This window comes from Leopardus geoffroyi, chromosome X (assembly GCF_018350155.1).
Source record: "Leopardus geoffroyi isolate Oge1 chromosome X, O.geoffroyi_Oge1_pat1.0, whole genome shotgun sequence".
Lineage (NCBI taxonomy): Eukaryota > Metazoa > Chordata > Mammalia > Carnivora > Felidae > Leopardus > Leopardus geoffroyi.
The window spans coordinates 88,652,755-88,675,119 of NC_059343.1; the positions used below are offsets into that span (position 1 = coordinate 88,652,755).

At 47.2% G+C, this 22,365-nt stretch overlaps 1 protein-coding gene across 5 annotated transcripts in view; it reads left to right on the forward strand.

The window, feature by feature from the left end:
• Positions 1 to 22,365, forward strand: part of FRMPD3 (FERM and PDZ domain containing 3) — an 80,188-nt gene that overhangs the window by 14,969 nt on the left and 42,854 nt on the right. Inside the window, exons 2-5 of one of the 5 annotated variants that reach the window (XM_045470604.1) lie at positions 2,970 to 3,124; positions 6,241 to 6,343; positions 10,013 to 10,058; positions 20,541 to 20,645. In XM_045470604.1, the coding sequence (XP_045326560.1) occupies positions 2,977 to 3,124; positions 6,241 to 6,343; positions 10,013 to 10,058; positions 20,541 to 20,645 (402 nt within the window). In that variant the 5' untranslated portion in view covers positions 2,970 to 2,976. Of the gene's footprint in view, positions 1 to 2,969; positions 3,125 to 6,240; positions 6,344 to 10,012; positions 10,059 to 20,540; positions 20,646 to 22,365 lie in introns of those variants that run through there. The other 4 variants (XM_045470610.1, XM_045470607.1, XM_045470606.1 and 1 more) reach the window with 4 other exon arrangements.

The window sequence follows — 22,365 nt, forward strand, 5'->3', positions numbered from 1 at the left end:
ACCCAAACATCTTTCAAAGGTAAATTGCCTTTTTCCCCCCAGGAGGGAAGTCACGTGCTCCGTGGACAGCTGAGCTCCTCTCTTCTGTCACTGGTTGCCTGCATTGTCACTCCCAAGTCTCCAGGCACTTAGCAAATTTCAGAGAGACTGAGCTCTAGTCACTGAAAGATGCAAACCCCAGGAGGGAAGGGACAACTTCCATTTGCATTGTAAAATGGCCTTCTGGGCTGTTAACGGAGGTGTGTCTTCCCTGACCAGAGACACTTGGGAAGGCGCAGGTGAGGAAAGGGCTGCTTGCAGATTCAGGGGAGGATCTAGTTAGGGACAGTTAGCTCAGCTAAGTTAGGGACAGGCCGGGGACGAATGTGTTTTAGACATACCCAGACACACTTCTGCAGCTGTAGGAGAAGCCGTTGGGTTCCTTGGGGAAACATGGAAGTGCCTGTGGACAGAGCTCAGCATCTTGTCTCCCTTCCCATCACTGCCCTTTCCTGGCCATCCAGCACACTTCCTGCCTCCTCCATGGGGCTCTCTGTGGCTTCTCTACCCCCTTCTCTGAACACACAAGTTAGACCTTAATTATGGACTTTCTATGGTATTCTCAGTTACCACTCTAATTGTTCAGAGTTCATCTCTCTTTCCTCCCCACGCTAGATTGGAAGCTCTTTGAGGGCAGAAGAGACCTGTAACTCCTGTGTCCCTCAAAGCTCTGAGTAGGCACTCAATAAATACTTGTTGATGGATTCACATGAGTCAAAACAGTAAAGCAAAAACACTTGTGTCACAAAAGGCTCTTAGCTTATTGGTTCCTCTGGTTCCAAGAGTGTTTATCTGCATCATTATTGGCTGTGCCTCTGGCCCAATGGGAGACTAAAGTGTGCCCAGATTCAGAAAAAGAAAAAGGCAGCAAAACTGAGGCTGCAGTGGCCGGGGGGCCCTGAGCTCAGGACAGTGTACCGAGCACTTCCACTTGTGCCTGGATCTTTCTGGCAAATGTCCCTGCTCCCCACCCCACAGACTGCACAGCCCCACAGGCTCTCATCCTCTGGCCTGCCCTAGCTGTTGTTCATGTCAGAAATGAGCTGGTGTCACCCCCAAGAAGAAGCTCATTCAGTGCCAATGAGATTGGAGACAGGAAGCAAAGGGCTCATTTCAAAAGCAGCCCCGGGGGTGAGGCAAGATGGCAGCCGCAGAAAGATGTTCTCTGGCTCCCTTCAAGGCCGAGCTCCTGCCTGCCACCAGGAGCAGAAATGAGAGGTACCAGCCTGAGGCCACCCTCATCAAGGCCCTGTCCTTCAGGGGTGCCTATCTAGGATACCGGCCAGCCATGTTCCAGCTTCTGAATGACTTTCCATTGAAAAATGACCACTTGTCTTACCAGCACGAGAGGGAAGGAGCCAGTTTCTGAATTTACCTTCAGGGGGCCTGACCTCATCCTGACCAGCCCCTTCTGCCTCCGTAAGGGGTACCCCGACAGACACACCCCAAGCCAGCTTGGGTGCAACCAGTGTTGATGTGACTGGACTTAAGTAAGCCATGGTCTGTCTTCCTTCCTGAGTTCTTCTATGAGAGAGACAAAGGTCCCAAGACTGTGAATTTTCCTTTTGTGCAATTACTCTAAATCTCCCACCCCCTGATAAATAGTCCTCAAGTCTCATTATTGAATTGGTGTCCTGATAAACAACCAACTCACTTGAAACCATTTGCAACTGAGGAATTTGGTATTCCTAGCCTGCCAACAATCCCCCTCATGGTGTCAGAACCTCCCACTTCTTTTACAAACCTTATACTAGTTTGATTAATTATCTCTTGCCCTTCTGTATCTTGTTCAGAAGGGCCCTGCCTGGAATCTGAATTTTTGAGCATACACACAGTGGGACTAGGGAACTCAATCCCATTTGTTAGACCAGAAAGCCTGGGGGCTGAGCGATGCCTAGGCAGGGAGGTAAGGTTTTGAGTCTCTTGACTCTGTTGTCTTCTATTCCACCTCCACCTGCCCTGCCTGTTGGCCATCCTTCCCCTTTTTACCTCCTTCCCTGCACCTGGCACCCAGTGCCCTCTCACAAGCTCCATGGTCCCCATGCCCTCACCCCTCAGGGCTCTTCACTCGAAGACTGTGCTCAGACCCGTCTTTGCTTGCAGTCCACCTCACCCTGGCCCTTGCTGTAGAACCTTCCTGAAGTCCTTGTGAAATTTTCCTAAACTTCAACGACTTCATTTGTGGGCATCGGGAGAGCCATCTGCGGTCTCTCACAGGTATTGGGGCGGCGATTTTTCTTCTCCCGGCTCATTGGGGTTCAGGTCCTCTGGCAGCCACAATACACAGCTCCCCTGCTTGCCCACAGGAGCCATTTTCCAGTTGTCCCATTAACTGAAATAAGTTGGCATTACGTACAATTGTGTACAGTGATGGTCCTCAACATTAGCTCATTTGTTTGTGTATGCCATCTAAATAGTTTATTCTTATATATGGTCTAAGGGATATTAAAGTTTATAATTGCACAAGGACTTCATGAAGGTGTATTCTGAAATGACTTTGCCTCCCTTCTCCACTTACTTGCCTGTTTGGTGGTCCCTTCCTCAAGGTTTTGGTTTCCCTTAGGGAGTTACTAGCCAACTTAGTGGGCAATGCCGGTTAACTTTTATAATAACATATTTGCATTTACGCTCCTTCTAGAGAGTCCCCATACGTTGGAGGAAAGGGCTGAATCTAATGTCAAGTTCTTGGCAACAGCTTTTTTCTGTGGGCTCTGGCCCTGTAGACAGTGGCTTTTCCTTTCTAGACGTATCTTTCTTCAGCCTGAGATATGAGGCCGCCATTGCCTCTGCTGGTTCCAGAGGACGCAGGAAGCTAAACGTGTGAACTCTCAGGTGCCATGGCCAGCACCCTAACCAGTGTCCCTCCCAGCTGGCTCTGAGGCTTAGTCGCCTTTGCGTCTTGTTTTGCTCCCATCTTCCCCTTCCCTCAGTCATGTGATGCAGGAAGAGAGCGCAAATGATATGGAATGTGAGCAGCTGCCAGCAGAGACACTGCGACAAGTGACCATTCACCGAGACCCTATATATGGCTTTGGCTTCGTGGCTGGCAGTGAGCGGCCTGTGGTGGTGCGGTCTGTGAGGCCAGGTAGGTGTTCTTCAGAGTGTCCCCCTGGCCCTGGATCCTATCCTCCAGCACCCACTCATCTTCCCAAAGAACAGAGCTCCCCAGCTCACTGTTGTATTCACCAGGAATTCACAAAGAGTGGGCAAAGGCTTGCCAACTAATAACCGTGTGAGGGAGCTGGGCTTTGAGAGTGATTGACGCAAGCCATGGAGGCTGTCTGGGGCCTAGACAGAGGCCACAGTTTATGGTTTAGTAGGGTAGGACCTCATTCTTAATAAAGCCTCCCTTTGCATAGAACCTTCGTAAAAGAGCCAGACTGCCTTTAGATGAGAAATACCTATTCAAGTGAATTCAACAAGTATTTATAAATTGCCTACTCTAAGCGCAGCAAGACTATAGGGAAAGTATAGGACACAGTTCATGTCCCCAGGAATCTAGCCATCAGGCTGTGGAGACTGCTACACAGTCATGAAAAAGGTCAGCCCTTGAAGACTGGAATCAGGATACAGGCCATAGGTGGGAGAGGAGGGGAGAGGAGAGCGAAATCTCCAAATACCACAGTGGCAGTAACAGCAGCCACCATTGATTAAGAACCCATTTTGTGCCTTCATCATCTTGCTTAATCCTCACAGCCAAGCCTGCGAGGTAAGTAGTCCTTCCCATTTTGCAAATGAGGAAACTGAGGCATAAAGGAAAGGAAATGACCTGTCCAGGGGCACTTGCGGAGGAAACAGCAGAGTCAGGACTTGACCCTGGGCCTGTCTGATGCCACATGGGAGAAGCAGGGCTTGAATGGGACCATATGGGGCAGAACACGGGAAAGCCCCATCTGAACTGTGGAATCCTGCCATCACGAATGAGATGGGAAATGGCCCAAGCACTGTTTTGTTCCACATCTGCTAGGCATTGACAGAAAAGACAGACAGAAAAAAGCTTTATTCCTGGCTTGCTGGTCCTGAGGCTTTAGATGTTTACAACAGTTTCTCGCTCAGTCAAGAGGAGCAGCCGGAGTACAAACTGGTCTAGCAGAAATTTGATGAATTTTTCAATCCTCAAAGGAAAAGAAAAAGATTTTTGTAAGCTCCCTTTTCAACTAGAGGGCATAGAGAAAAAAATAAAAAATAAACAATTCAGTACAGGAGTTCGTGGCTGACCTAAGGCTCCCAAGTCAGTCATGCAGTTTGGTGGAAAGGCTTTTGAGTCTCTGATCAGAAATCAAATCTGTCCTGGGTAGGAGGAATCAGGAAAAAAAAAAAAAAAAAAAAAAAAAAACAAAACTGAGTAACAGACCACCAGGAGCCCCTGCTTTTAACTTCAAAGGAGACGGGATTTACAGGGCAGAAGGAAGCCCCTAAGCCTAGAAAAGGCAGTCGGCTTCAAGCCATATGAAAATGAAGAGGCAGAGTTGGAGGAGTGGAGAGAAGGAAAGCCACAGGCAGGAGCCACAGAAAGTCATGGGGTTGGCAGGCACAGTTCTCTAAAGATGTGGGCTGATTTAGAGAGCTGTTTCTGGCTCCGGTGGCTCTCACACACAGAGGACTTTTTGGTTCTGTACTTGAGATGATAAGATACAAGACAAGGAGCATCCTATAGAGAAACAATCACTATTGAGCAAGCCAACAAACCATCCATGAGAGCAGTAGAGTTGAGTTCCATGAGGACCTCTTCCATTAAAAGGAAGGAAGGGAGGGAGGGAGGAATAAGTGGCCTCTACGAAAAGACTGGCATTTTGTCAGAAGTAGGTAGAAGGAATGAAATGAGTTGAAGGGATCGCCCCTTTGGAGGATAATAACTCCCATTTATCGAATTCTTACCAACATCGATCAACTGTTTTTTAAGCACTGTACATTCATCATCTCCTTCATCCTCCCAACTGTTCTTGTGATGTGTAGTCACTGTTATTTTCCCATTTTACAAATGAGGAAAGAGATTAAATCACAGAGATTAAATGTCTCGTGCAAGGTCACACAGCTAGTGAATTGCAGATTTGGAATTGGAGTTCAGATTGGGCTGGCTGCACCACCCCGTTCCCTGCTCTTGAAGCCACTGTGCCATCAGGAGACTTGGCCTAGTGGGTTGAGGGCCAGTGCAGCTGGAGTGGTGAGTTTGCTCGTCGAGCCACATAGCCACCCTCAGCACACAGGCCCCATGCTCCTGAGCCATTGGGCCATGCTCAAGTGACAGAGTTGTTTTGTATGTTCATGCTTCTGGAATTTGCACAGCACACTTCTTTGTAGAGAGAGGGAACAGTTGGGATCCTGCCCTTTGCAGCAGACACAAACAAGAGTCAAGGCTGGTTTGAGAGTGGGACACATCAGTAAATATTTCTTTTGGGTTTGAGTGGGGCTGGGCCTGACTTCTCATTCCAGCTGAATCTCTGAAAAGCTTTTCTCCTTGATCTTGGCTAAACACCAGAGGCAATGCACCCTGTGGCACCTCTCTACCCCCACCCTTTACTCCAACCAAGGAGGTAGGGCCCTCAGACAAGTCTGCCTTCTTAACCTCGGCAGTAGAGATGGGAAGGAGAGAAAGCAAATTTCTGACTACCTGTGATTTAGGGTCTGTGCTTGTTCCCTTATTTACTAAAGAGCAGCATCTCTCAGAGATGAAGGAAAATAAACCCTTTGGGGGTCTGTTAGTCCATCCCCCTGTCTTCAGGCAGGTGAATGCCTAAATCATTCCAGACCAGTGCGTATGAATGTTCCTCAGGTAAGAAGATTCCTTCTCACACCTCCCTTCACCTATACCAGCGTCGGTAGCCTGGACGTCATTCCTCAGGCCTCAGCTGATCCCTCCTGGTGAAAGGGAAATCCGTGTCCCTCTTTAGAACCAGGCCAAGAAAGCACATTTATTAACCTTGTCTGAGGGCCAGGCCTGGGCTTGGGACCTTCTGGTAGCACACCACTCCCAGCCACAGGAGGTCCACGCTATACTTGTTCTTCAGTCTTCTGCCCTGTGTCTGGCACAGGCAGCAGTGGCATGAACAATACCCCTACCACCAGCCCATGCAGCACGCGCTGTTTCCTACATACTTCAGGACCCGCTTCAGCTCCCTCAGGCACTGGCGACTCCCACCCAGACCTGCGCTTTCCCAGCAGTGGCTCCAAGCCCTCATGCCTCTCTCCTCTCCTCTGCAGGAGGCCCCTCTGAGGACAAGCTCCTGGCTGGTGACCAGATTGTGGCTATTAATGAGGAGGACGTGAGTGAAGCCCCCAGGGAGAGGTTCATAGAACTCATCAGGTAACAGGGGCCTCTTGGGCCTTGGCAGGTAGCTGAGCACTGACCCCTCCCCTGTCCCACCGGTGGAATATGGGCTCCCACAGTCCTCTGGCCCTGAGAGGGAAGCCCTTCAGGCAGAGAAGCCCTAGCCAGGGCTCCTGGCTACCTAGGACTTCAGGGGCCAGCCCTTCCAGGGCTTCAGGGTCCCTCACACTCTCTGGCGTAGCCTTCTCCAGCGATGTGAACAAAGAATAGCTTCCTGCAAGAGCTCACCTCACCTCCCTCCACCTTACCACAGCCCTCACCCGAACCCTTTGGTGTTTGATTTACTGTGCAGTGGGACAGACCAGTTGAGCAATGAGAACCAAACAAGCCATTAAAAGAACATTCTGAGATAAGCCCAGTGTGAGCAAGACATTGTTTCTCACCTCTCCATGCCCTCCCCAAAGGAAAAGAAAATCTGAATCTCTGGCCAATGGATTTGGGAAGGGAACCTGGCATTGTGTATTTTGCTCACTGTGTGTGTGACCTGTTAGTGCCTTCCACAGATGGGGGCAAGTGAGAGAGAGAAAAGAGTACCAGGGGGACCACAACCATCTGTACATGGAGGTAATCATGTTGGCGTTTCCCCTTCCTCACCCCTACACATACCATACATGCATACCATGCATACCACACCACACATGCACACACACACACACATACACACACACAAACCATGAACACTACATACTATGTACACATACCCTACACAAACCATGCATACCACATGCCACACACACCATGCACACCACATACCATGCACACACACCATGCATAACACCATACACACACACCCTACACCACCATGCACACCACATATCACACACACACCCTACACAAACCATGGACTCTACATACCGCACACACACCATGCACATCATATACCACATACCACACACACAAACCATGCACACTACATACGACACACATGCTGTGCATACCACATACCACACACACACCATACATAACACATACCACACACACAAGCCATGCCTACCACATCACACACACACACACACACACACAACCAGGCACACCATGTACCACACACACAAACCATGCACACTACATACAACACACACACGGTGCATACCATATACCACACACACATCCCACACACAAACCATGCATACCACATAACACACACACACATACACACACTGTACACACTCCCCTACCTCATACTCCCACCACATGCACACATACACACCACCCACATGCCCCCTTGCATAGATGTATTGATAAGGAATAAAAGGATAGAGGTGCTCTAAAGGATACCTTAAAGGATAAAGGCTCTAAATTGCATGGGTTGTCTTCATTTTTGGTGATCTTGGCTGTCTCCTCCCAAATGGAACCATGTGCCTCCCCCCACCTCTCTCTGTGCCTTGTGTAGTCTACTCTATGTCTGCCTCCATCTCCTTCAAGCCCTCCTGGTTTAGAATGTTTTTCATCCCACACGTCTTTCTTGTTCGCCAGCGCCCCTCCCTCCCCTTCAAAGGCAGACCTAGCACTTGTATATGGGACAGCACCCTCTCACAAGCTCTGGAGGCACTTGGAATACCCCCTCCTGAAGTCGAGAGCAGGCCTTCCTTGACAGGCTCCCCTCCAGCTCATATCTTGGAATACATCTGGTCTCTAATGACATTTAGTTTGTCTCTTCTCCAAGTTCAGTTCTCCATTGCATCCCCCCGCCCCATTCCACCCTTCACCCTCCACCACCACACCAAAATTGGGTAAGTCCTTTCAACCCCATGAGGGCATGTTGGGGTTCTTTCAACCTGGCCCTCCAGAAGTCCTTGCTTTGCTTCCAATGAATATCTTTGCACCCTAGAACAGGCAGCCCCATTTTGTGAAGGAGTCCAGAGCTCCTTTGGGATCAAGACAGAGCTCACTTATTTGATGACCTCGGGGGCTAGCAGATTTTTATTATTTCATTCCTTCAATGAATATTTGTTAACAAGTGTCTGCTCTGCGCCAGGCACTGTTCCAGGCACTGAATACACAGCATTGAATAAGATAAAAATCCCATTGGAGTTTACACGCTAGTGGAAGGAGATATACCTTAACAATAAACATGATAAATATGTAATTGTACGGTATGCTGGAAATTGATGAAGGTTATTGAAAAGTAGAAAGTGGATCAGGGCAAACAGGATCCGGGAGTGCTGGGCACAGGGATGCTGATGCCTGGCCAGGGGGCACCTGGGTGGCCCAGTCGGTTAAGCGTCCAACTTCCACTCAGGTCATGATCTCACAGTTTGTGGGTTCAAGCACCCTGTCAGGCTGTCTGCTGTCAGCTCAGAGCCTGGAGCCTGCTTCAGATTCTGTGTCTCCCTCTCTCTCTACCCCTCCCCCACGTGCACTCTGTCTCTCTCTCTCTCTCTTTCTCAAAAATAAATAAACATTTAAAAGAATTAAAAAATTAAATAGCCTTGCCAGTGAGAAGGTAAAAACTGAAGAAAGATTTTAAGGAGTGAGGGTGTCAGAGAGAAAAGAGCCAGTGCAAAGGCCCTGAGGCAGGAGTGTATCTGGCGTGTTTGGGGGACAGGGGAGAAGCCACTATAGGAAGTGGGGTAAAGAGGGGTAGAGTTGTAGCCACTGTAAGGACTTTGGCTTTGTTCCCCCATGAAATGGGGAAATGTGGCAGGGGCTGGGGCAGACTCATCACATAATCCGACTTACACTCTGCCCTACCCTGGTCAAGAGACCGATTTTTCTGTGGTGTTTTCTGGAACACAACTCCTTCCTTCTCCCCGGAGCTCCTCAGACCCTGGAGTTGATTCATCCCTGGACTCTGCCTCTCCAAGTTCCAAGTCCATGCATGGGGAGGGGGGCTTGGCCTTTCTTGAATACCTAGAACCAAGTGGTCTTGACTCTACTTCTTGAATACCTTTTTTCCCCAGAAACATATGAAAAAGCCCAGCAAGGAGAGGGGACATTCCTTCAAGGCAAACTCTTTCCATTTCTTCCAGCTATTTTGAAGGATTATGTATTCCCGGGAGAGAATTTTCATACCTCATGGCCTGTCTGATCATTGGCATAAGGAAGAGTTTCAAATTCTTCACCCTTTTGAATATTTGCTATCTGGAGAGTCTTGGTTCCATCTGTTGCTCCCTAGCTCTTAGTTTTTGGTCCTTCAATTAAAACAAATCTGCTGAGTATGAGTCATGATAACCAAATGACCTCCTTTGGGGTTTTCCTTTGAATTTCTCCTCTTGCTTAAATACCAAATTGCCAATAATCATGGTACATGGTTCCCGGGACTCAGACTGTGCCCTTTGAGTGCCATAATTCAGGCCTTTAGTTTTCCTTGAGAATTTTCTCTTCTACAGCTAAAATTGCTCCTAAGGTTTGGGGATTTCTACAGAGAGAATATGAGAAGGAATATAAAAAGAAGGCCTGAAAAATGAAAGCCCCAGAGATAATGGTAATACCATCTACAGATGCCTGCGTGAGCCTATATGGATGCTTTATGTCGGCCACCACAAATGATGGGAGGCAAGGCAGCCAGGCAGATACTCAGAGCGTCCTCTGGCGTAATCCATATCCCTGAATGCAGCCCAGGGGAAAATTCTGGTGTTGCTTCTTGTGCCAGATGAATACCTGGTGCATGATACACTGCTCTCCTGTTCCTTCTTCTCTCTGTAGGAGCGCTAAGGAATTCATCGTTCTTACAGTTCTGCACACTCATCAGGTGAGTGAGCCTCTTTGCCATCTGCCCTTCCTCCTGATCAAGATGAGAGAATCCCATATTGGAAAGTGACAGTGATGCGAGGGCGGGTGGAGGGACATCCCAGAATCAACATGTTGTGAGCCGGAGATTCAGGAGTGACCTGAAAGCATACCTTCTGAACATCTTATCTACTTTCACATTCAAGGCTTGAATTCTGAAAGGTCACACAGTGCTATGTTCTGCCCTGTGCCTTGTGCTTTACCTCACTTAGGCCGCTCACTGCCCCCCAGTCCCAGACAGATTTTCTCCCTCTTTTTTGGCTGTGTCCCATCAAAATTTACCTGTCCAGTGTCCAACCCCCATGAAGTCCTTGCCGATGGTGGGTGCTAGCTATCTAGCTTCATCCATTCATCCATCCACCTACCCACCCATCCATCCATCCATCCATCCATCCATCCATACCCGTATTTACTAAACGGCCTACAATGTATGAGACTCAGCACTGAATGTGGGGAATTTAATATGAAGTTGGTGGGAAAGTACAGTTGGACAAACAGGTTCATCTTTGTCCTGGCACAGTCACTAACTGGCTGTGTGACCTTGGGTGGGTCAGTTTCCTTTTCTGAACCTGTTTCCCCATCTACAGATTGAGGGGTTTAGACTAGAATAGTGTTTTCCAAACTCGACTGATCATAATAGTCACAGGAGTGCTTATTAAAAGTAAAAATCCCAAGCCCCTCTCCTCAAGAGTTGGATGTAGAAGGCCCAGTGTCCATTCCTAGGTTACATTCTTATAGTAATCTTAACTTAAATGCACAGACCCGGGTGTAAAACTCTTATATGCAAAACTCAGAACCTTTCTTCCACCTCCAGGCCTAGTTGTCCCTTCTCAGTCCCCCAACACTCCCCTGCCCTCCAGCACTGATGTCCCACCCCCATGGCCACAGGAGAGGTCACACCTGTTGGGGTGGGGGGCATGAAATCAGGAGAGCCTTCACAGAGGAAGCTGCATCTGATATGGACCTCTAGAGATTGGGGCAGGATTCCCCAGGAAGAGACAGAGGGAAAGAGTTTCCAGAGACAACGTTTCTGTGCAAAGACAGAGACGGTGCGCAGGTGCAAAGCATGAGCTCATGTGTTGGGGACAGAGTTCAAATCAAGCTCTGGCTCTAACTGCCTCTCCCCATGGCCCCCAGCCATCTTCTGTGTCAGTGTGAACTTCACACACACACATTTATGCATGCACGTTCATATTCTCTTTCTCTCTCCCCCGCCCCATACATGCTCCCTGGCAAATAGGCCTTTCTCAATTGCCTTTCTCAATTGCAATTCTCCTGTATCTCTGGGCAGACATGTTCCACCCCTCAGTGGATGTAACTGGTAGAACCCTTCCTCCCTACCTTACTGCACAGGTACAATTGCCTAGTGGGCAGTGGGCAGTCATTCCCGACTTCCCAGTCTCCTGTCATGAAATGGCTACCAGTTCTCCCCAAAAACTATGCTTGTTGTGTTTTATCTCTCTGGTTAGGGACTCATTGTGGGTTACTTTGTTAGTCTGATCTCCTCAAATGCCATCTCCTTATAGAAGCCTTCCTTGACTACCCTTTTTAAGGTAGCATTGACCTGTGACTATCTGCTGATACTGCATAATTTTTTTCATCAGTACTAAAATATTATATTTTTTAACTTTTTATTTGGGAATAATTATAGATTCACAGGAAGTCATGAAGCCAGTACAGACATCCCTGTGTACCTTTGACCCTATTTCTCCACAGGGTTGCATCTTACATAACTAAAGTACCATATCAAAACCGGGACATTGACACCAATACAACGTGTGTGTATGGTTCAGTGTCAGTCTGTCGGTTCATGTATCCACCAGCACAGTCAAGATACTGGACATTCCTATCACTAAAAGGACCCCTCACATTGCCCTTTTACAGCCAAACTCACCCCCCCCCACCAACCCCAATCCCCGTCAACCACTAATCTGTTCTCCATGTCTGTAATTATATCATTTCAAAAATACTATATAGGGGTGCCTGGGTGGCTCAGTCGGTTTAGCGTCTGGCTCTTGATTTCAACTAAGGTCATGATCTCACAGTCATAAGATCAAGTCTCACGTCGGGCTCTGCACTGGGTGTGGAGCCTGCTTAAGATCCTCTTTCTCTCTCTCTCTCTCTCTCTCTCTCTGTCTCTGTCTCTCTCTCTCCCTCTGCCTCTCTGCCCCTCTGCCCCTCTGCCCCTCTGCCCCTCTCCCCCACTCACACTCTCCTCTCTAAAATAAAATGAAAATTAAAAATATTATATAAGTGGGATAATATAGTATGTAATCATTGGGATTGGCTTTTTTAACTCAGCACAATGCCCTTGAGATTCATCCAAATTGTTGCCAGTGTCAGTAGTGTGTTCCTTTTTATTGCTGAGTAGTAGTCCATGGTGTGGATGTCCCACAGATTGTTTAGTCATCCATCCAATGAAGGACATCTGGGCTATTTCCAGTTTGCAGCTAATACTAATAAAGCTGCTATAAACATCCGTGTACAGGTTTTTTTGTGAGCATAAGTTTTTATTTCTCTGGGATAGATGCCCAAAAGTGTGACTGCTGGGTTGATACATTAAGTGTATGTTTGTTAGTAAGCTGCCAAACTATTTTCTGGAGTGGCTGTACCATTTTACATTCCCATTAAATATCATATATATATACATATATATATATATATACATATATATACACATACATATATATGTATATATATGTATGTATATATATATGTATATATATATGTATATATATATATGTATGAGATATATATCTTGTTAGAATGTCGGCTCCTCAAGGATAGGGACTGTGTTTTGTTCACTGCCGTATCCCCCAGCACCCGGAACCTGCCAAAGAAGGAATAAGGGAAACCCAGCTTCCAGCCATCACAGCAGCCTAAACTAAACTCAAGTGTCCAACCTTTGGTGCAGAATGAAGAGCCTAACACTCCCTCCACCTCTGTTCCATCTCTCATCCCAGTGCTCCTAACACCCCTTTGCCCTCTAGTTCTCATGTCCCCACTGTCCTATCCCATGGCCTCTTTGCTATGACCAGGCTGCTTTCCTTCTCCTCCTGGTACATATCTTAGTTCTTACTACCCTGCAGGCTTCTGTCCTCATACTAGTCCGCACCTCTTCTAGTACATGTCTGTTTCCTTTAAGACCTGGCTTGAGACCTTTCCAAACACCTTTGCCTTACTAACCTCAATGAGAGTCTCATTTGTTCATCTATTCAGCAAGCATTTATTGAATGTCTACTGTTCCAGGTGCTCTTCTAAACTGGGAACATAGCAGTACATGGGAAAAACGTGGCTCCTACCCTCATAGAGCTTACACTCTAGTATTGGCCTCATGCTTTCTAAACCCTTGGAGCAGAGACATGAGCACGTACACACAGGGGTGATAGTCAAAACAATTAACCTGTACAGTAGGAGCCATTCGATCAGAATGTAAGCCAGCCAGAGTCTTGGAGACCTCCTACTGTGCCAGGCATTAACTGTTCAGTTGACCATTTGTAAAGAGGTCCCAGGGGAGAGGTCAGGTGGCACCCAGGAAGCTTAGGGCAGTGGCTACTTACCAATCAGTGTGAAAGAAACCCTGAATATTTTACAACAGGTATGGCCATACCAGTGTATCCCAACTGAAGGTCAGCCTTACGTATGTGTACAATCAACCCTCATTATTTGCAGATTCTGTATCTGCAAATTCACCTACTCCTTCTAATGTATTTGTAACCCTAGAATCAATACCCACGGTGCTTTCCTGGTCATTTGCAGACGTGTGAAGAACATGAAAACATTTGAGTCTCCCAATGTACACATTTCCAGTTGAGGTCAAATAAGGCAACGCACTGCCATCTTGTTTCAGCTGTCACACAGAGGTATCCAGAATATAGAGATGGCAGGGAGCAGTGCAGTGTAGTGCAAGAAGCTCAGTCTGTAGAACAGTTGGATGGGATTTGAATCCTAACTCTGGCACCTGTTAGTGGGGCGGCCTCAGGCAAGTCACTTAACATTTCAGAACCTCATTTTCTCCTAGTGAAATAAAGAAAATAGAAGCTACCAGGATGAGTTGTTTTTAGAATTATAAATCATAATCTATGTGAGGTGTACACACACACACACACACACACACACACACACACACACACGCATATTTCCCCCAAGGAGCAACTGTTCAGTATTCATTAGTTCAGTGTTCGAGGTGAGTTTATAAAACGTAACTACAATGAGTCACAAAAATGGACTGAGAAAGAGAATCTTTTCTCTCAAGTTATAATGAAAGTTTATTGACAACCCCCAGCATATGTTCAGCGTGGTAGCCCTGCATCACAGAACATAGTACTGAGTCCACAGTACTCAACGTCTTATGGTTGCATGGATACTGCCGCCTCTTACCAAACTCTCTTCTTGTTCAGGCTTGATTCTCACTTCTTCTAGGAGACGGTTTCCCAGTACGTCCAGCATGTGGCCCAGGAATCTTTATACCTCTAAGGCTCCTTCCAACTTGTACATTCCTTGGCTGATGAGGGTGGTTCTTGACCCTGGCTATACATTAGAACCACCTGAGAGGCTCTTAAAACTATTGATGCTCAGCTTGTAGCTCTTACCAATTGAATTAGAAGCTTTGGGGATGGGACCCAGGTTTTTGTCTTTTGAAAAGGCTTCTGAAATGATTCTTATGTAGCCAAGGTACATATCAAGAACTACTGATGTAATATGAACTCTTTCAGATGACATTTTTCTTTTAATGAAGTGACTTTTATGATGGCAGACCATGGGGGTATTTGAGGGGAGTGGTCACAGCAGTCCATTCCCAGGGCCCCTCAAACCATACTGCATTAGATAGCCACTTATTAAGCCTATATGTATTTAAGGGTGTTCCTTAATCTTCAAGTGACCAACTATCCCCATGATTGACTAAATATGTATTAATTTTGGTACCCTTAGACCTTGGCACATGGTGTGTCCTCAATAAATATTTTAAAAGTACTTTGTTGTGACCTAGATAAAGAAAGTAGACAGTCCCTTCAAATGAAACTCTAGTGTTATGGTACTGAAGACTTCCCTGTACCCAACAAGCCAGGATCCCGTTTCTTGGGGCCACATGCCCAGAAAAAAAGGCCAAAATAATGGGCACCTACTGCAGAAGAACTGGTTTTCCACAGAGCTTCTTGAGGTATAATGCTTAGCAGATAGTAGGTCCTCAAACCATATTTGCTAAAATTGATGAACTAATTCATTATGAACCTTAGCAGTCAACTACTAGCTCTTATTCTGTGCCTACTCTATGCCTGGTGCTAGGGGTAGACATAGTAATATAAAATGCCATCTCTTCTTTTACAACCTGGCTGAGGAGGTGAATGCTGGCAGTATGGATTACCAAGGAGTACTATAGGAAATCCAGGGAGGGGACTGGAGGAATCGGGGAAGAATTCAAGACCCAAGGCAGAATTTGAGCTGGGCTTTAGAGATGGCATTTAGCTAAGCAGGCGGGATGCTAAAGGGCAGGCAAAAGTGGGAAACAGCACAATGTGCCCAGGGAACTGGGGGCAGAACCACCTGACGAGGCCATTGATGGGGAATAAGGGTCATGTGTGGCTTGCAGGGGGCTTTGGAAGCCGGAGAAAGGCCATGTTCACCTCCAGGCACGAAGTGCAGGAAGGAAGACCCTGGGTCCCTTATCAGTAGTCAAGTGAAACCAGTATGGCCCTCCATTGTCCCAGACTCCCACGGTGCTATGGGAAGTGCTTCTAAGTAGGCTCAGGTGAAAGGAGCCAATGAGCCAGCAGAAAGGAGAATCGGGAGGCTGTCAGACCTTCGGGAACCTCTCAAAATCAAAGTAGGGCCCTATCGTACACCAAGATGTTGGGCAATGTACCTGACTTTGAACACAACCATGAAATCTGTATTAATAGAGCCACCAAATTAAAAAATAGTCAAAGTGTCACCAGCTGCTGAATGAAGTTCTGGGGGAGAGGCAGACTCTCTCCTCTATTGCTTATTCCACCGAGCTGCTGGCTTCATATTTGCTTCGAGGGGCTTCACAGTGGCCCCGGAGGTGCTTAGTAATTCCAGTCCCATGTTTCAAGCCAAAATTCATTTTAACCAGCAAGGGTGCCTGTTGCAAAATGAGACTCCCAACTGCTTGAAGGAAAAATGGGATCAGTGAAGAGCTCAGATGTCCCAGCTTTAAGGTACTCAATTAATCTATGCTTAATGGGTTAGGACATTTTCAACAATATAAATTCTGTGCCTTATGTTCCTAGAGATTCTGACTTTTTAAGTCTGGTGTGGGCCTAGAAATCTGTGGTTTAGCAAGCACTCCCCAGTGATTCTTATCATCAGGAAAGTTTTAGAAACAGTGGGTGAGTGCATGCTAATGAGTTAGCGCAGGAGTCAGCAAACTTTCTGTAAAGGGCTGTATAGTAAATATTGTAACTTTGTAGACCATACATGATAGTTGCAAAAGCAACCACAGACAGTAATACATAAGTGAAGATCACAGCTGTATTCCAATAAAGTTTTATTTACAAAAACAGGTGGTGGGCAGGATTTGGCCCATGCAGGCTGTAGTCTGCTGACCCCTGAATTATGTTCATTACTCCTCCCTGGTACCACATTGGCATTTTGATCAGGGCCTTCCCAATTCTCAATATTTTCTTAAGTTTTTATTTATTTATTTTGAGAGAGAGGGAGAGAGCCAGCAGGGGAGGGACAGAGAGGGAGAGAGAATCCCAAGCAGGCTCCACACTGTCAGCACAGAACCCAATGTGGGGCTCATACTCACAAACCATGAGATCATGACCTGGGCCAAAATCAAGAGTTGGATGCCCAACCAACTGAGCCACCTAGGCACCCCCCTAACTCTTAATATTTAAATTCAAAGGAGTGACCCTAGCATTAAGAGCTTTAGTCCCCGTAGCTGAGCTTCGAAGATGCTTTGGAGCAGGGAGACCTTTGAGAGCACCTGCAAGGTGTATCACACTGCAAGGCAGACATCACCTGTGTTGAAGCATAAGGCTAGCTATGACTCCGTGACATGTAGCAGAGCCCAGCTGGCAATGAGTGAGTCACCATCAGTGATCAAGGCTGAAGACTGAGAATAGGATGGATTCTTAGAGACTGACAGGACAAGGGTCAATAAGGAATGAGGCACGAACAAGCTGAAAATAGCTCTACCATGGACACCGGAAATGATTATAATCCCTGAAAATAATGGGCCATTCCACTTCCTCCTTCATGATTTTGCTCCTATAAATATATAAGTCTTTTGTTTATAGTGGTATCTGTAGGACAGGATCCAATCTGGGACTTTTGGTAAGGACCTCAAGGAGTCATTCCCTCACCATAGGTGAAGACACAGAAGGGTACCAGTTGCGGTTCTTCATATGCTCAAAGGTCAAACCAGAGCCACTGGATGAAAGATCCTGCAGTCGCTCTGGAAAACAGTGTGGAGGTTCCTCGAAAAACTAAAAATAGAACTACCCTATGAACCAGCAATAGCACTACTAGGAGTTTACCCCAGGGATACAGGAGTGCTGATGCATAGGGGCACGTGTACCCCAATGTTTAGAGCAGCACTTTCAACAATAGCCAAATTATGGAAAGAGCCTAAATGTCCATCAGCTGATGAATGGTTAAATAAATTGTGGTTTATATATACAGTGGAATACTACTTGGCAACGAGAAAGAATGAAATCATGCCATTTGCAGCAATGTGGATGGAACTGGAAGGTATGCTGAGTGAAATAAGTCAGAGAAGGACAGCTATCATATGTTTTCACTCATATGTGGATCTTGACAAACATAACAGAAGACCACGGGGGAAGGGAAGGGGAAAAAATAGTTACAGAGAGGGAGGTAGGCAAACCACAAGAGACTCTTAAATACAGAGAACAAACTGAGGGTGTATGGTGGGGGTGGAGGAGAGGGGAAAATGGGTGAATGGCATTGAGGAAGGCACTTGTTGGGCTGGGTGTTGTGTGTAAGCCAATTTGACAATAAATTGTATTCATTAAAAAAAAGGAAAGGATACCCAGCTTCAGCTGGCTGTGGGGAATAATCGCCAACCCAAGACTCAGGAAATCTGGGTTCTAGTTTCAGGTCCACTACCAAATTATTTTGGTACTTGCAGTAAACCATATCCTCTTCCCAGGACTCCGCTTCACGTGTGAAAATGAAGGGTGGATCACATGGCCCATTCAGACCTCTGGAGATGCCTCGTTCCACAGTGCACAAAGGCATGCCATCACAGATGATTATAGAGAAAGGAGGACGTGACTGTCGGGTAGAAACAAAGATTTCACCTGCCTCCCGTCTGTGGCACCTCAGGTGGAAATTTGGGCTGCTGTGGAGTCTCCCTGAACATAGCCACAGATCTTTCTTTCTTGCCCCTTCTCTTTTGCTCCTGCTGCAGCCTGCAGCCCCTGCCCAGGATTTAAGCACTAAGCTATGCAACACACAAAGGCATTTCTTGACTCCCATGAACAATCAATACTGTAATCACCCTCTGCAACGATCTCCAGCCCTGGATTTTGTTGTGCTATATCGTCTGCTGCCAACAAACTATCTCTGTGCCTCAGGACGGGAAGCCTAAGGTTCCTTTAGCTCAGTGGTTCGTGCAACCTTAGTTGCATTTTGAAATCATTGGAAATTAAAAAAAAAGTTACCAATACCTGGACCTCATCCCCAGGAATTTGATGTCATTGGTCTAGGGTGGGGCCCGGGCATTAGGGGTTTTTAAAGCCATTCCACTATTTCTGCCACACAGCCAGGACCAAGACCCACTGCCTGAGGTCCTACTGGACTTGGGTTGAACAGGTGGCTTTCTGCAAACTGCCCTCTGTGGGGGATGAGATTGCTGGCTCAGGACGAGAACACAGCTGAGACCAGGGCCCAAGACCTGATGAGGACATTTGTTTCTGGTGTGTCTTTATCTTAGGGTCCGGCCCTCCTGTGGCTGCTCTGGTAAATGAAATTCAAATGCAGCGTAAATGGCAGAAAATAGCTTCATGTATTGCCTTACCAGCTGGCAGGGCCCTTCAGGGCCTTAACTCAAAGGGATTCTTGATTGTGGGATGCACAGGCTCCATGACCGAGCTGGTAGGGGAGGTGGTTTGAAGGAGCCCCAAACCTGATTCCCACCGTGGTCTTCCTCATCTTAGTAAGTGGCAACTCCATTCTTCTAGTTGATTCCTCTCTTTTTTCTCACCTCCCACATCCAATCCGTCAACATATCGTCTTGGTTCTATCTTCAGAATCTATCCAAAATTGACTCACTTTTCATAAGCTCCATTATTACTACCCTAGCCCTAGCTTCCATCCCATTTTAGCTGTATTATTACAGGACACTCTGAACTAGTCTCACTACTTTGGGTGTAACCCTCCAGTGGAGTGAAATCCAAAGTTCTCGCCATGGCTGACCAGGCCCTATATTGACCCAATGCTCAACTGCCTCTCTGAGCATACCCCTCCACCTCCACCCCGATCATTCTGCTCCGGCCACACTGGACTCCCTTGCTGTTCCTCATGCACCCCAATCCCACCTCTGAGCCTGTAATATTCTTTCTGCCCAGGAGGCTTTTTCTCCACATATCCTTATGGCTGGCTCTTTTTCTCCACATATTCTCATGGCTGGCTCTCCCTCACTTGCTTCGGCTCTCTGCTTCAACATCACCTCCTGTGCAAGGTCTTCCCTGCACATCCTGACTAAAATAACACCCCCATCACTCCTACCATCACTCATACAGTCTCTTGTATAGTCCCTCACCCTGCTTGATTTTTCCTCACAGTCCTTATTTGCTACCTAAAAGATATTTATTTGTTTATTGTCAGTCTGTTCCTACTATATGGCCTTTGAGGCCAGGGAGCTTTGTGTTGTTCACTGCTGAACCCCTCATCACCTGGAACAGTGCCTGGCATATAGTCGGTCCTCCCTAAACTTGTCACATGAATGATTAAAGGCTCCCGAAGACATGAGGGTTCCCCTCATCTAGACTCTTGCATTTCTTTGAATCATTTTCTATAATCTCCTTCCTAGGGGCAGGGCATATCTGGGAGATGAATAAGGTCATTTCTGTAAATCCTTCGAGATGCTTGTATTCAGATGTAATAAAAACCACCATTTAGGTATATCTCACGTTAAGCAAACCAAACATATAATAATTCAGTGGATGTTATTGCTAAAGGATTTTGGCAAACTCCACTAGGCCCAGAGTGTTAATAATGGGATTCAATCTACCCAAATTCAATTCATGCCCAGCTTTTTCAGAACACACCAATCATAGAAGGAAGCACTTAGCACATCGCCTTGCACCTAGTAGGGAATCAATACGTATTTATTGACTTATTGATCAGTAAGGCAAAGCATGCCCGTACTGAGACATCTTAACTCTAGTGTGGCAAAGGTCAGGTTTTTCCCAGGGATAGAGAACTCATCAGCCCTCTGTTCTTTTTCCAGTCCCCCAAATCTGCCTTCATCAGCGCTGCGAAGAAGGCCAGGCTGAGATTGAATCCTGTGAAGGTCCGATTTTCTGAGCAGGTGGCAGTTGGAGAAACAGATGCAGTAAGTGCAGCTTTTCAGCTCCCTGTCCTTGGCCCTTGGCTAGAATCAGCCTGACCACGGAGGTCTGGCTTTGGAGCAGGTGTTTGAGAGTGGGCAGCATTACGAAAGGGCTGGAGGGGAGAGGGAGGACCACAGGACTCCAGGCTGGTTGTAAGATAGGAGAACGCGGCATCCAGAAGAGCCCTGGGCACTGTGGGGTGAAGGAACCTGTATCACTTCACTCAGGCCCCTCGTGGTGCTTAGAGAAATTGCTGTCCCTGGCACGATAGCATCCACTCAGAACAAGTGCTCCACAAACATCTTCGGGCTATTTTATAGAAGCAGGAAAGAGGTGGTGGTTTTCTGAAGATCTAGAGCAAGAGTGGCTGGTGTAATTGAGCTGTCTTAGCATTAAAGTAATCCTGCCACGGCACGTCTTGACTAGTGAAGCAGCCTATGGGAAATGATACAGACTCTCATTGTCACGAAGCTTTTTTTTTTTTTTTTAAGATTTATTTATTTTTGAGAGAGAAAGCATGCAAGCAGGGAAGGGCAGAGTGGGGGGGACAGAGATCTGATGTGGGCTCTGCGCTGACAGCAGCTGGCCGACACAAGATCATGCCCTGAGCTGAAGTCGGATGCTCAGCTGACTGAGCCACCCATGTGCCCCCCATCACAAAACTTTTATTAGGCACCTTCTGTGTTCCCAGTACCACATGGCATGGAAAATGAACACCTCTTCCCTGCCACTGGATACCACTGGGTGATGTTGGGGCAGGGCGGGGGACAAGTAATTCAGATTGAGATACATAGAATCCCCCATTGGGTGGTATGGTTTCAAGGAACAGGTGATGCTTGACAGCCCATGCTATGTAGCTGCCCAACTGGGAGAGTCTTGGCCAGCCTGCAGTCTTTCTCACTGCTGTATGAGGTTTACATGAGCCGAGCTGTCTGCTCCAGATAAGCAAATGAGAAGAGGTGGATGGAGAGCAGAGAGATATGTGTTAAGCAGTCATGGATTATGGCCAGAGCCACCCAGGAGTCTGCAGAAGTCAGTGATATCCAGGTGCGGGTGGAGAGAGCCAGAGCTAACAGGCATTTGTGTGCTTTTGCAGGATTTTGCAGGCAGGGCTCTCAGGGGGCCTGTGGCATTTATGTACGGAGGCACAGCTACACTTGAGAAAAGCCAGCAGGCCCAGCCTGAGTGGGGAAATCAGTGGGGCACCAGGCACTTCTGTAGTTCTTTGAAGCAGTGCCACTCAGAAGATGAGATAGAGGACACAGGTGTCTTCCATGTCCTTTTCCCCAACACTCATCCCCAGACTCAGCCTAGGCCCTCTTCCATCCCTGTTCGAGGAAGGCTGAAAAGCCTGGGAGCCTACAGAGTCCCACTGGGTAAGCCATCAAGTAATTGGAGGCTGGGCTCCATATCAGTCCTAGCAGAAGAGGTTAAAGACAAGTGGGGGGTGGTGAGCAGAGAGACGAGGCAACAGTATCGAGTCCCTACAGATCACAATGAAGAACACCCTTAGGTCCGAGCCACAAAGGAGACATTTGTGCCCTGAACCCTTGAAAACCCAGAGCCAATGCAAATTGGATTTGGAAAGCACAGACTATCCCATCTCAGCATTACAGAGTAATCAATCAAGACCTGGCTACCCAATGAAAACCTCCCTACCACCTCCCCCTTTTTCCTCCCATCTCTTCCTCTCCCTTCCACTCTCCCCTCCCCACTCTCCCC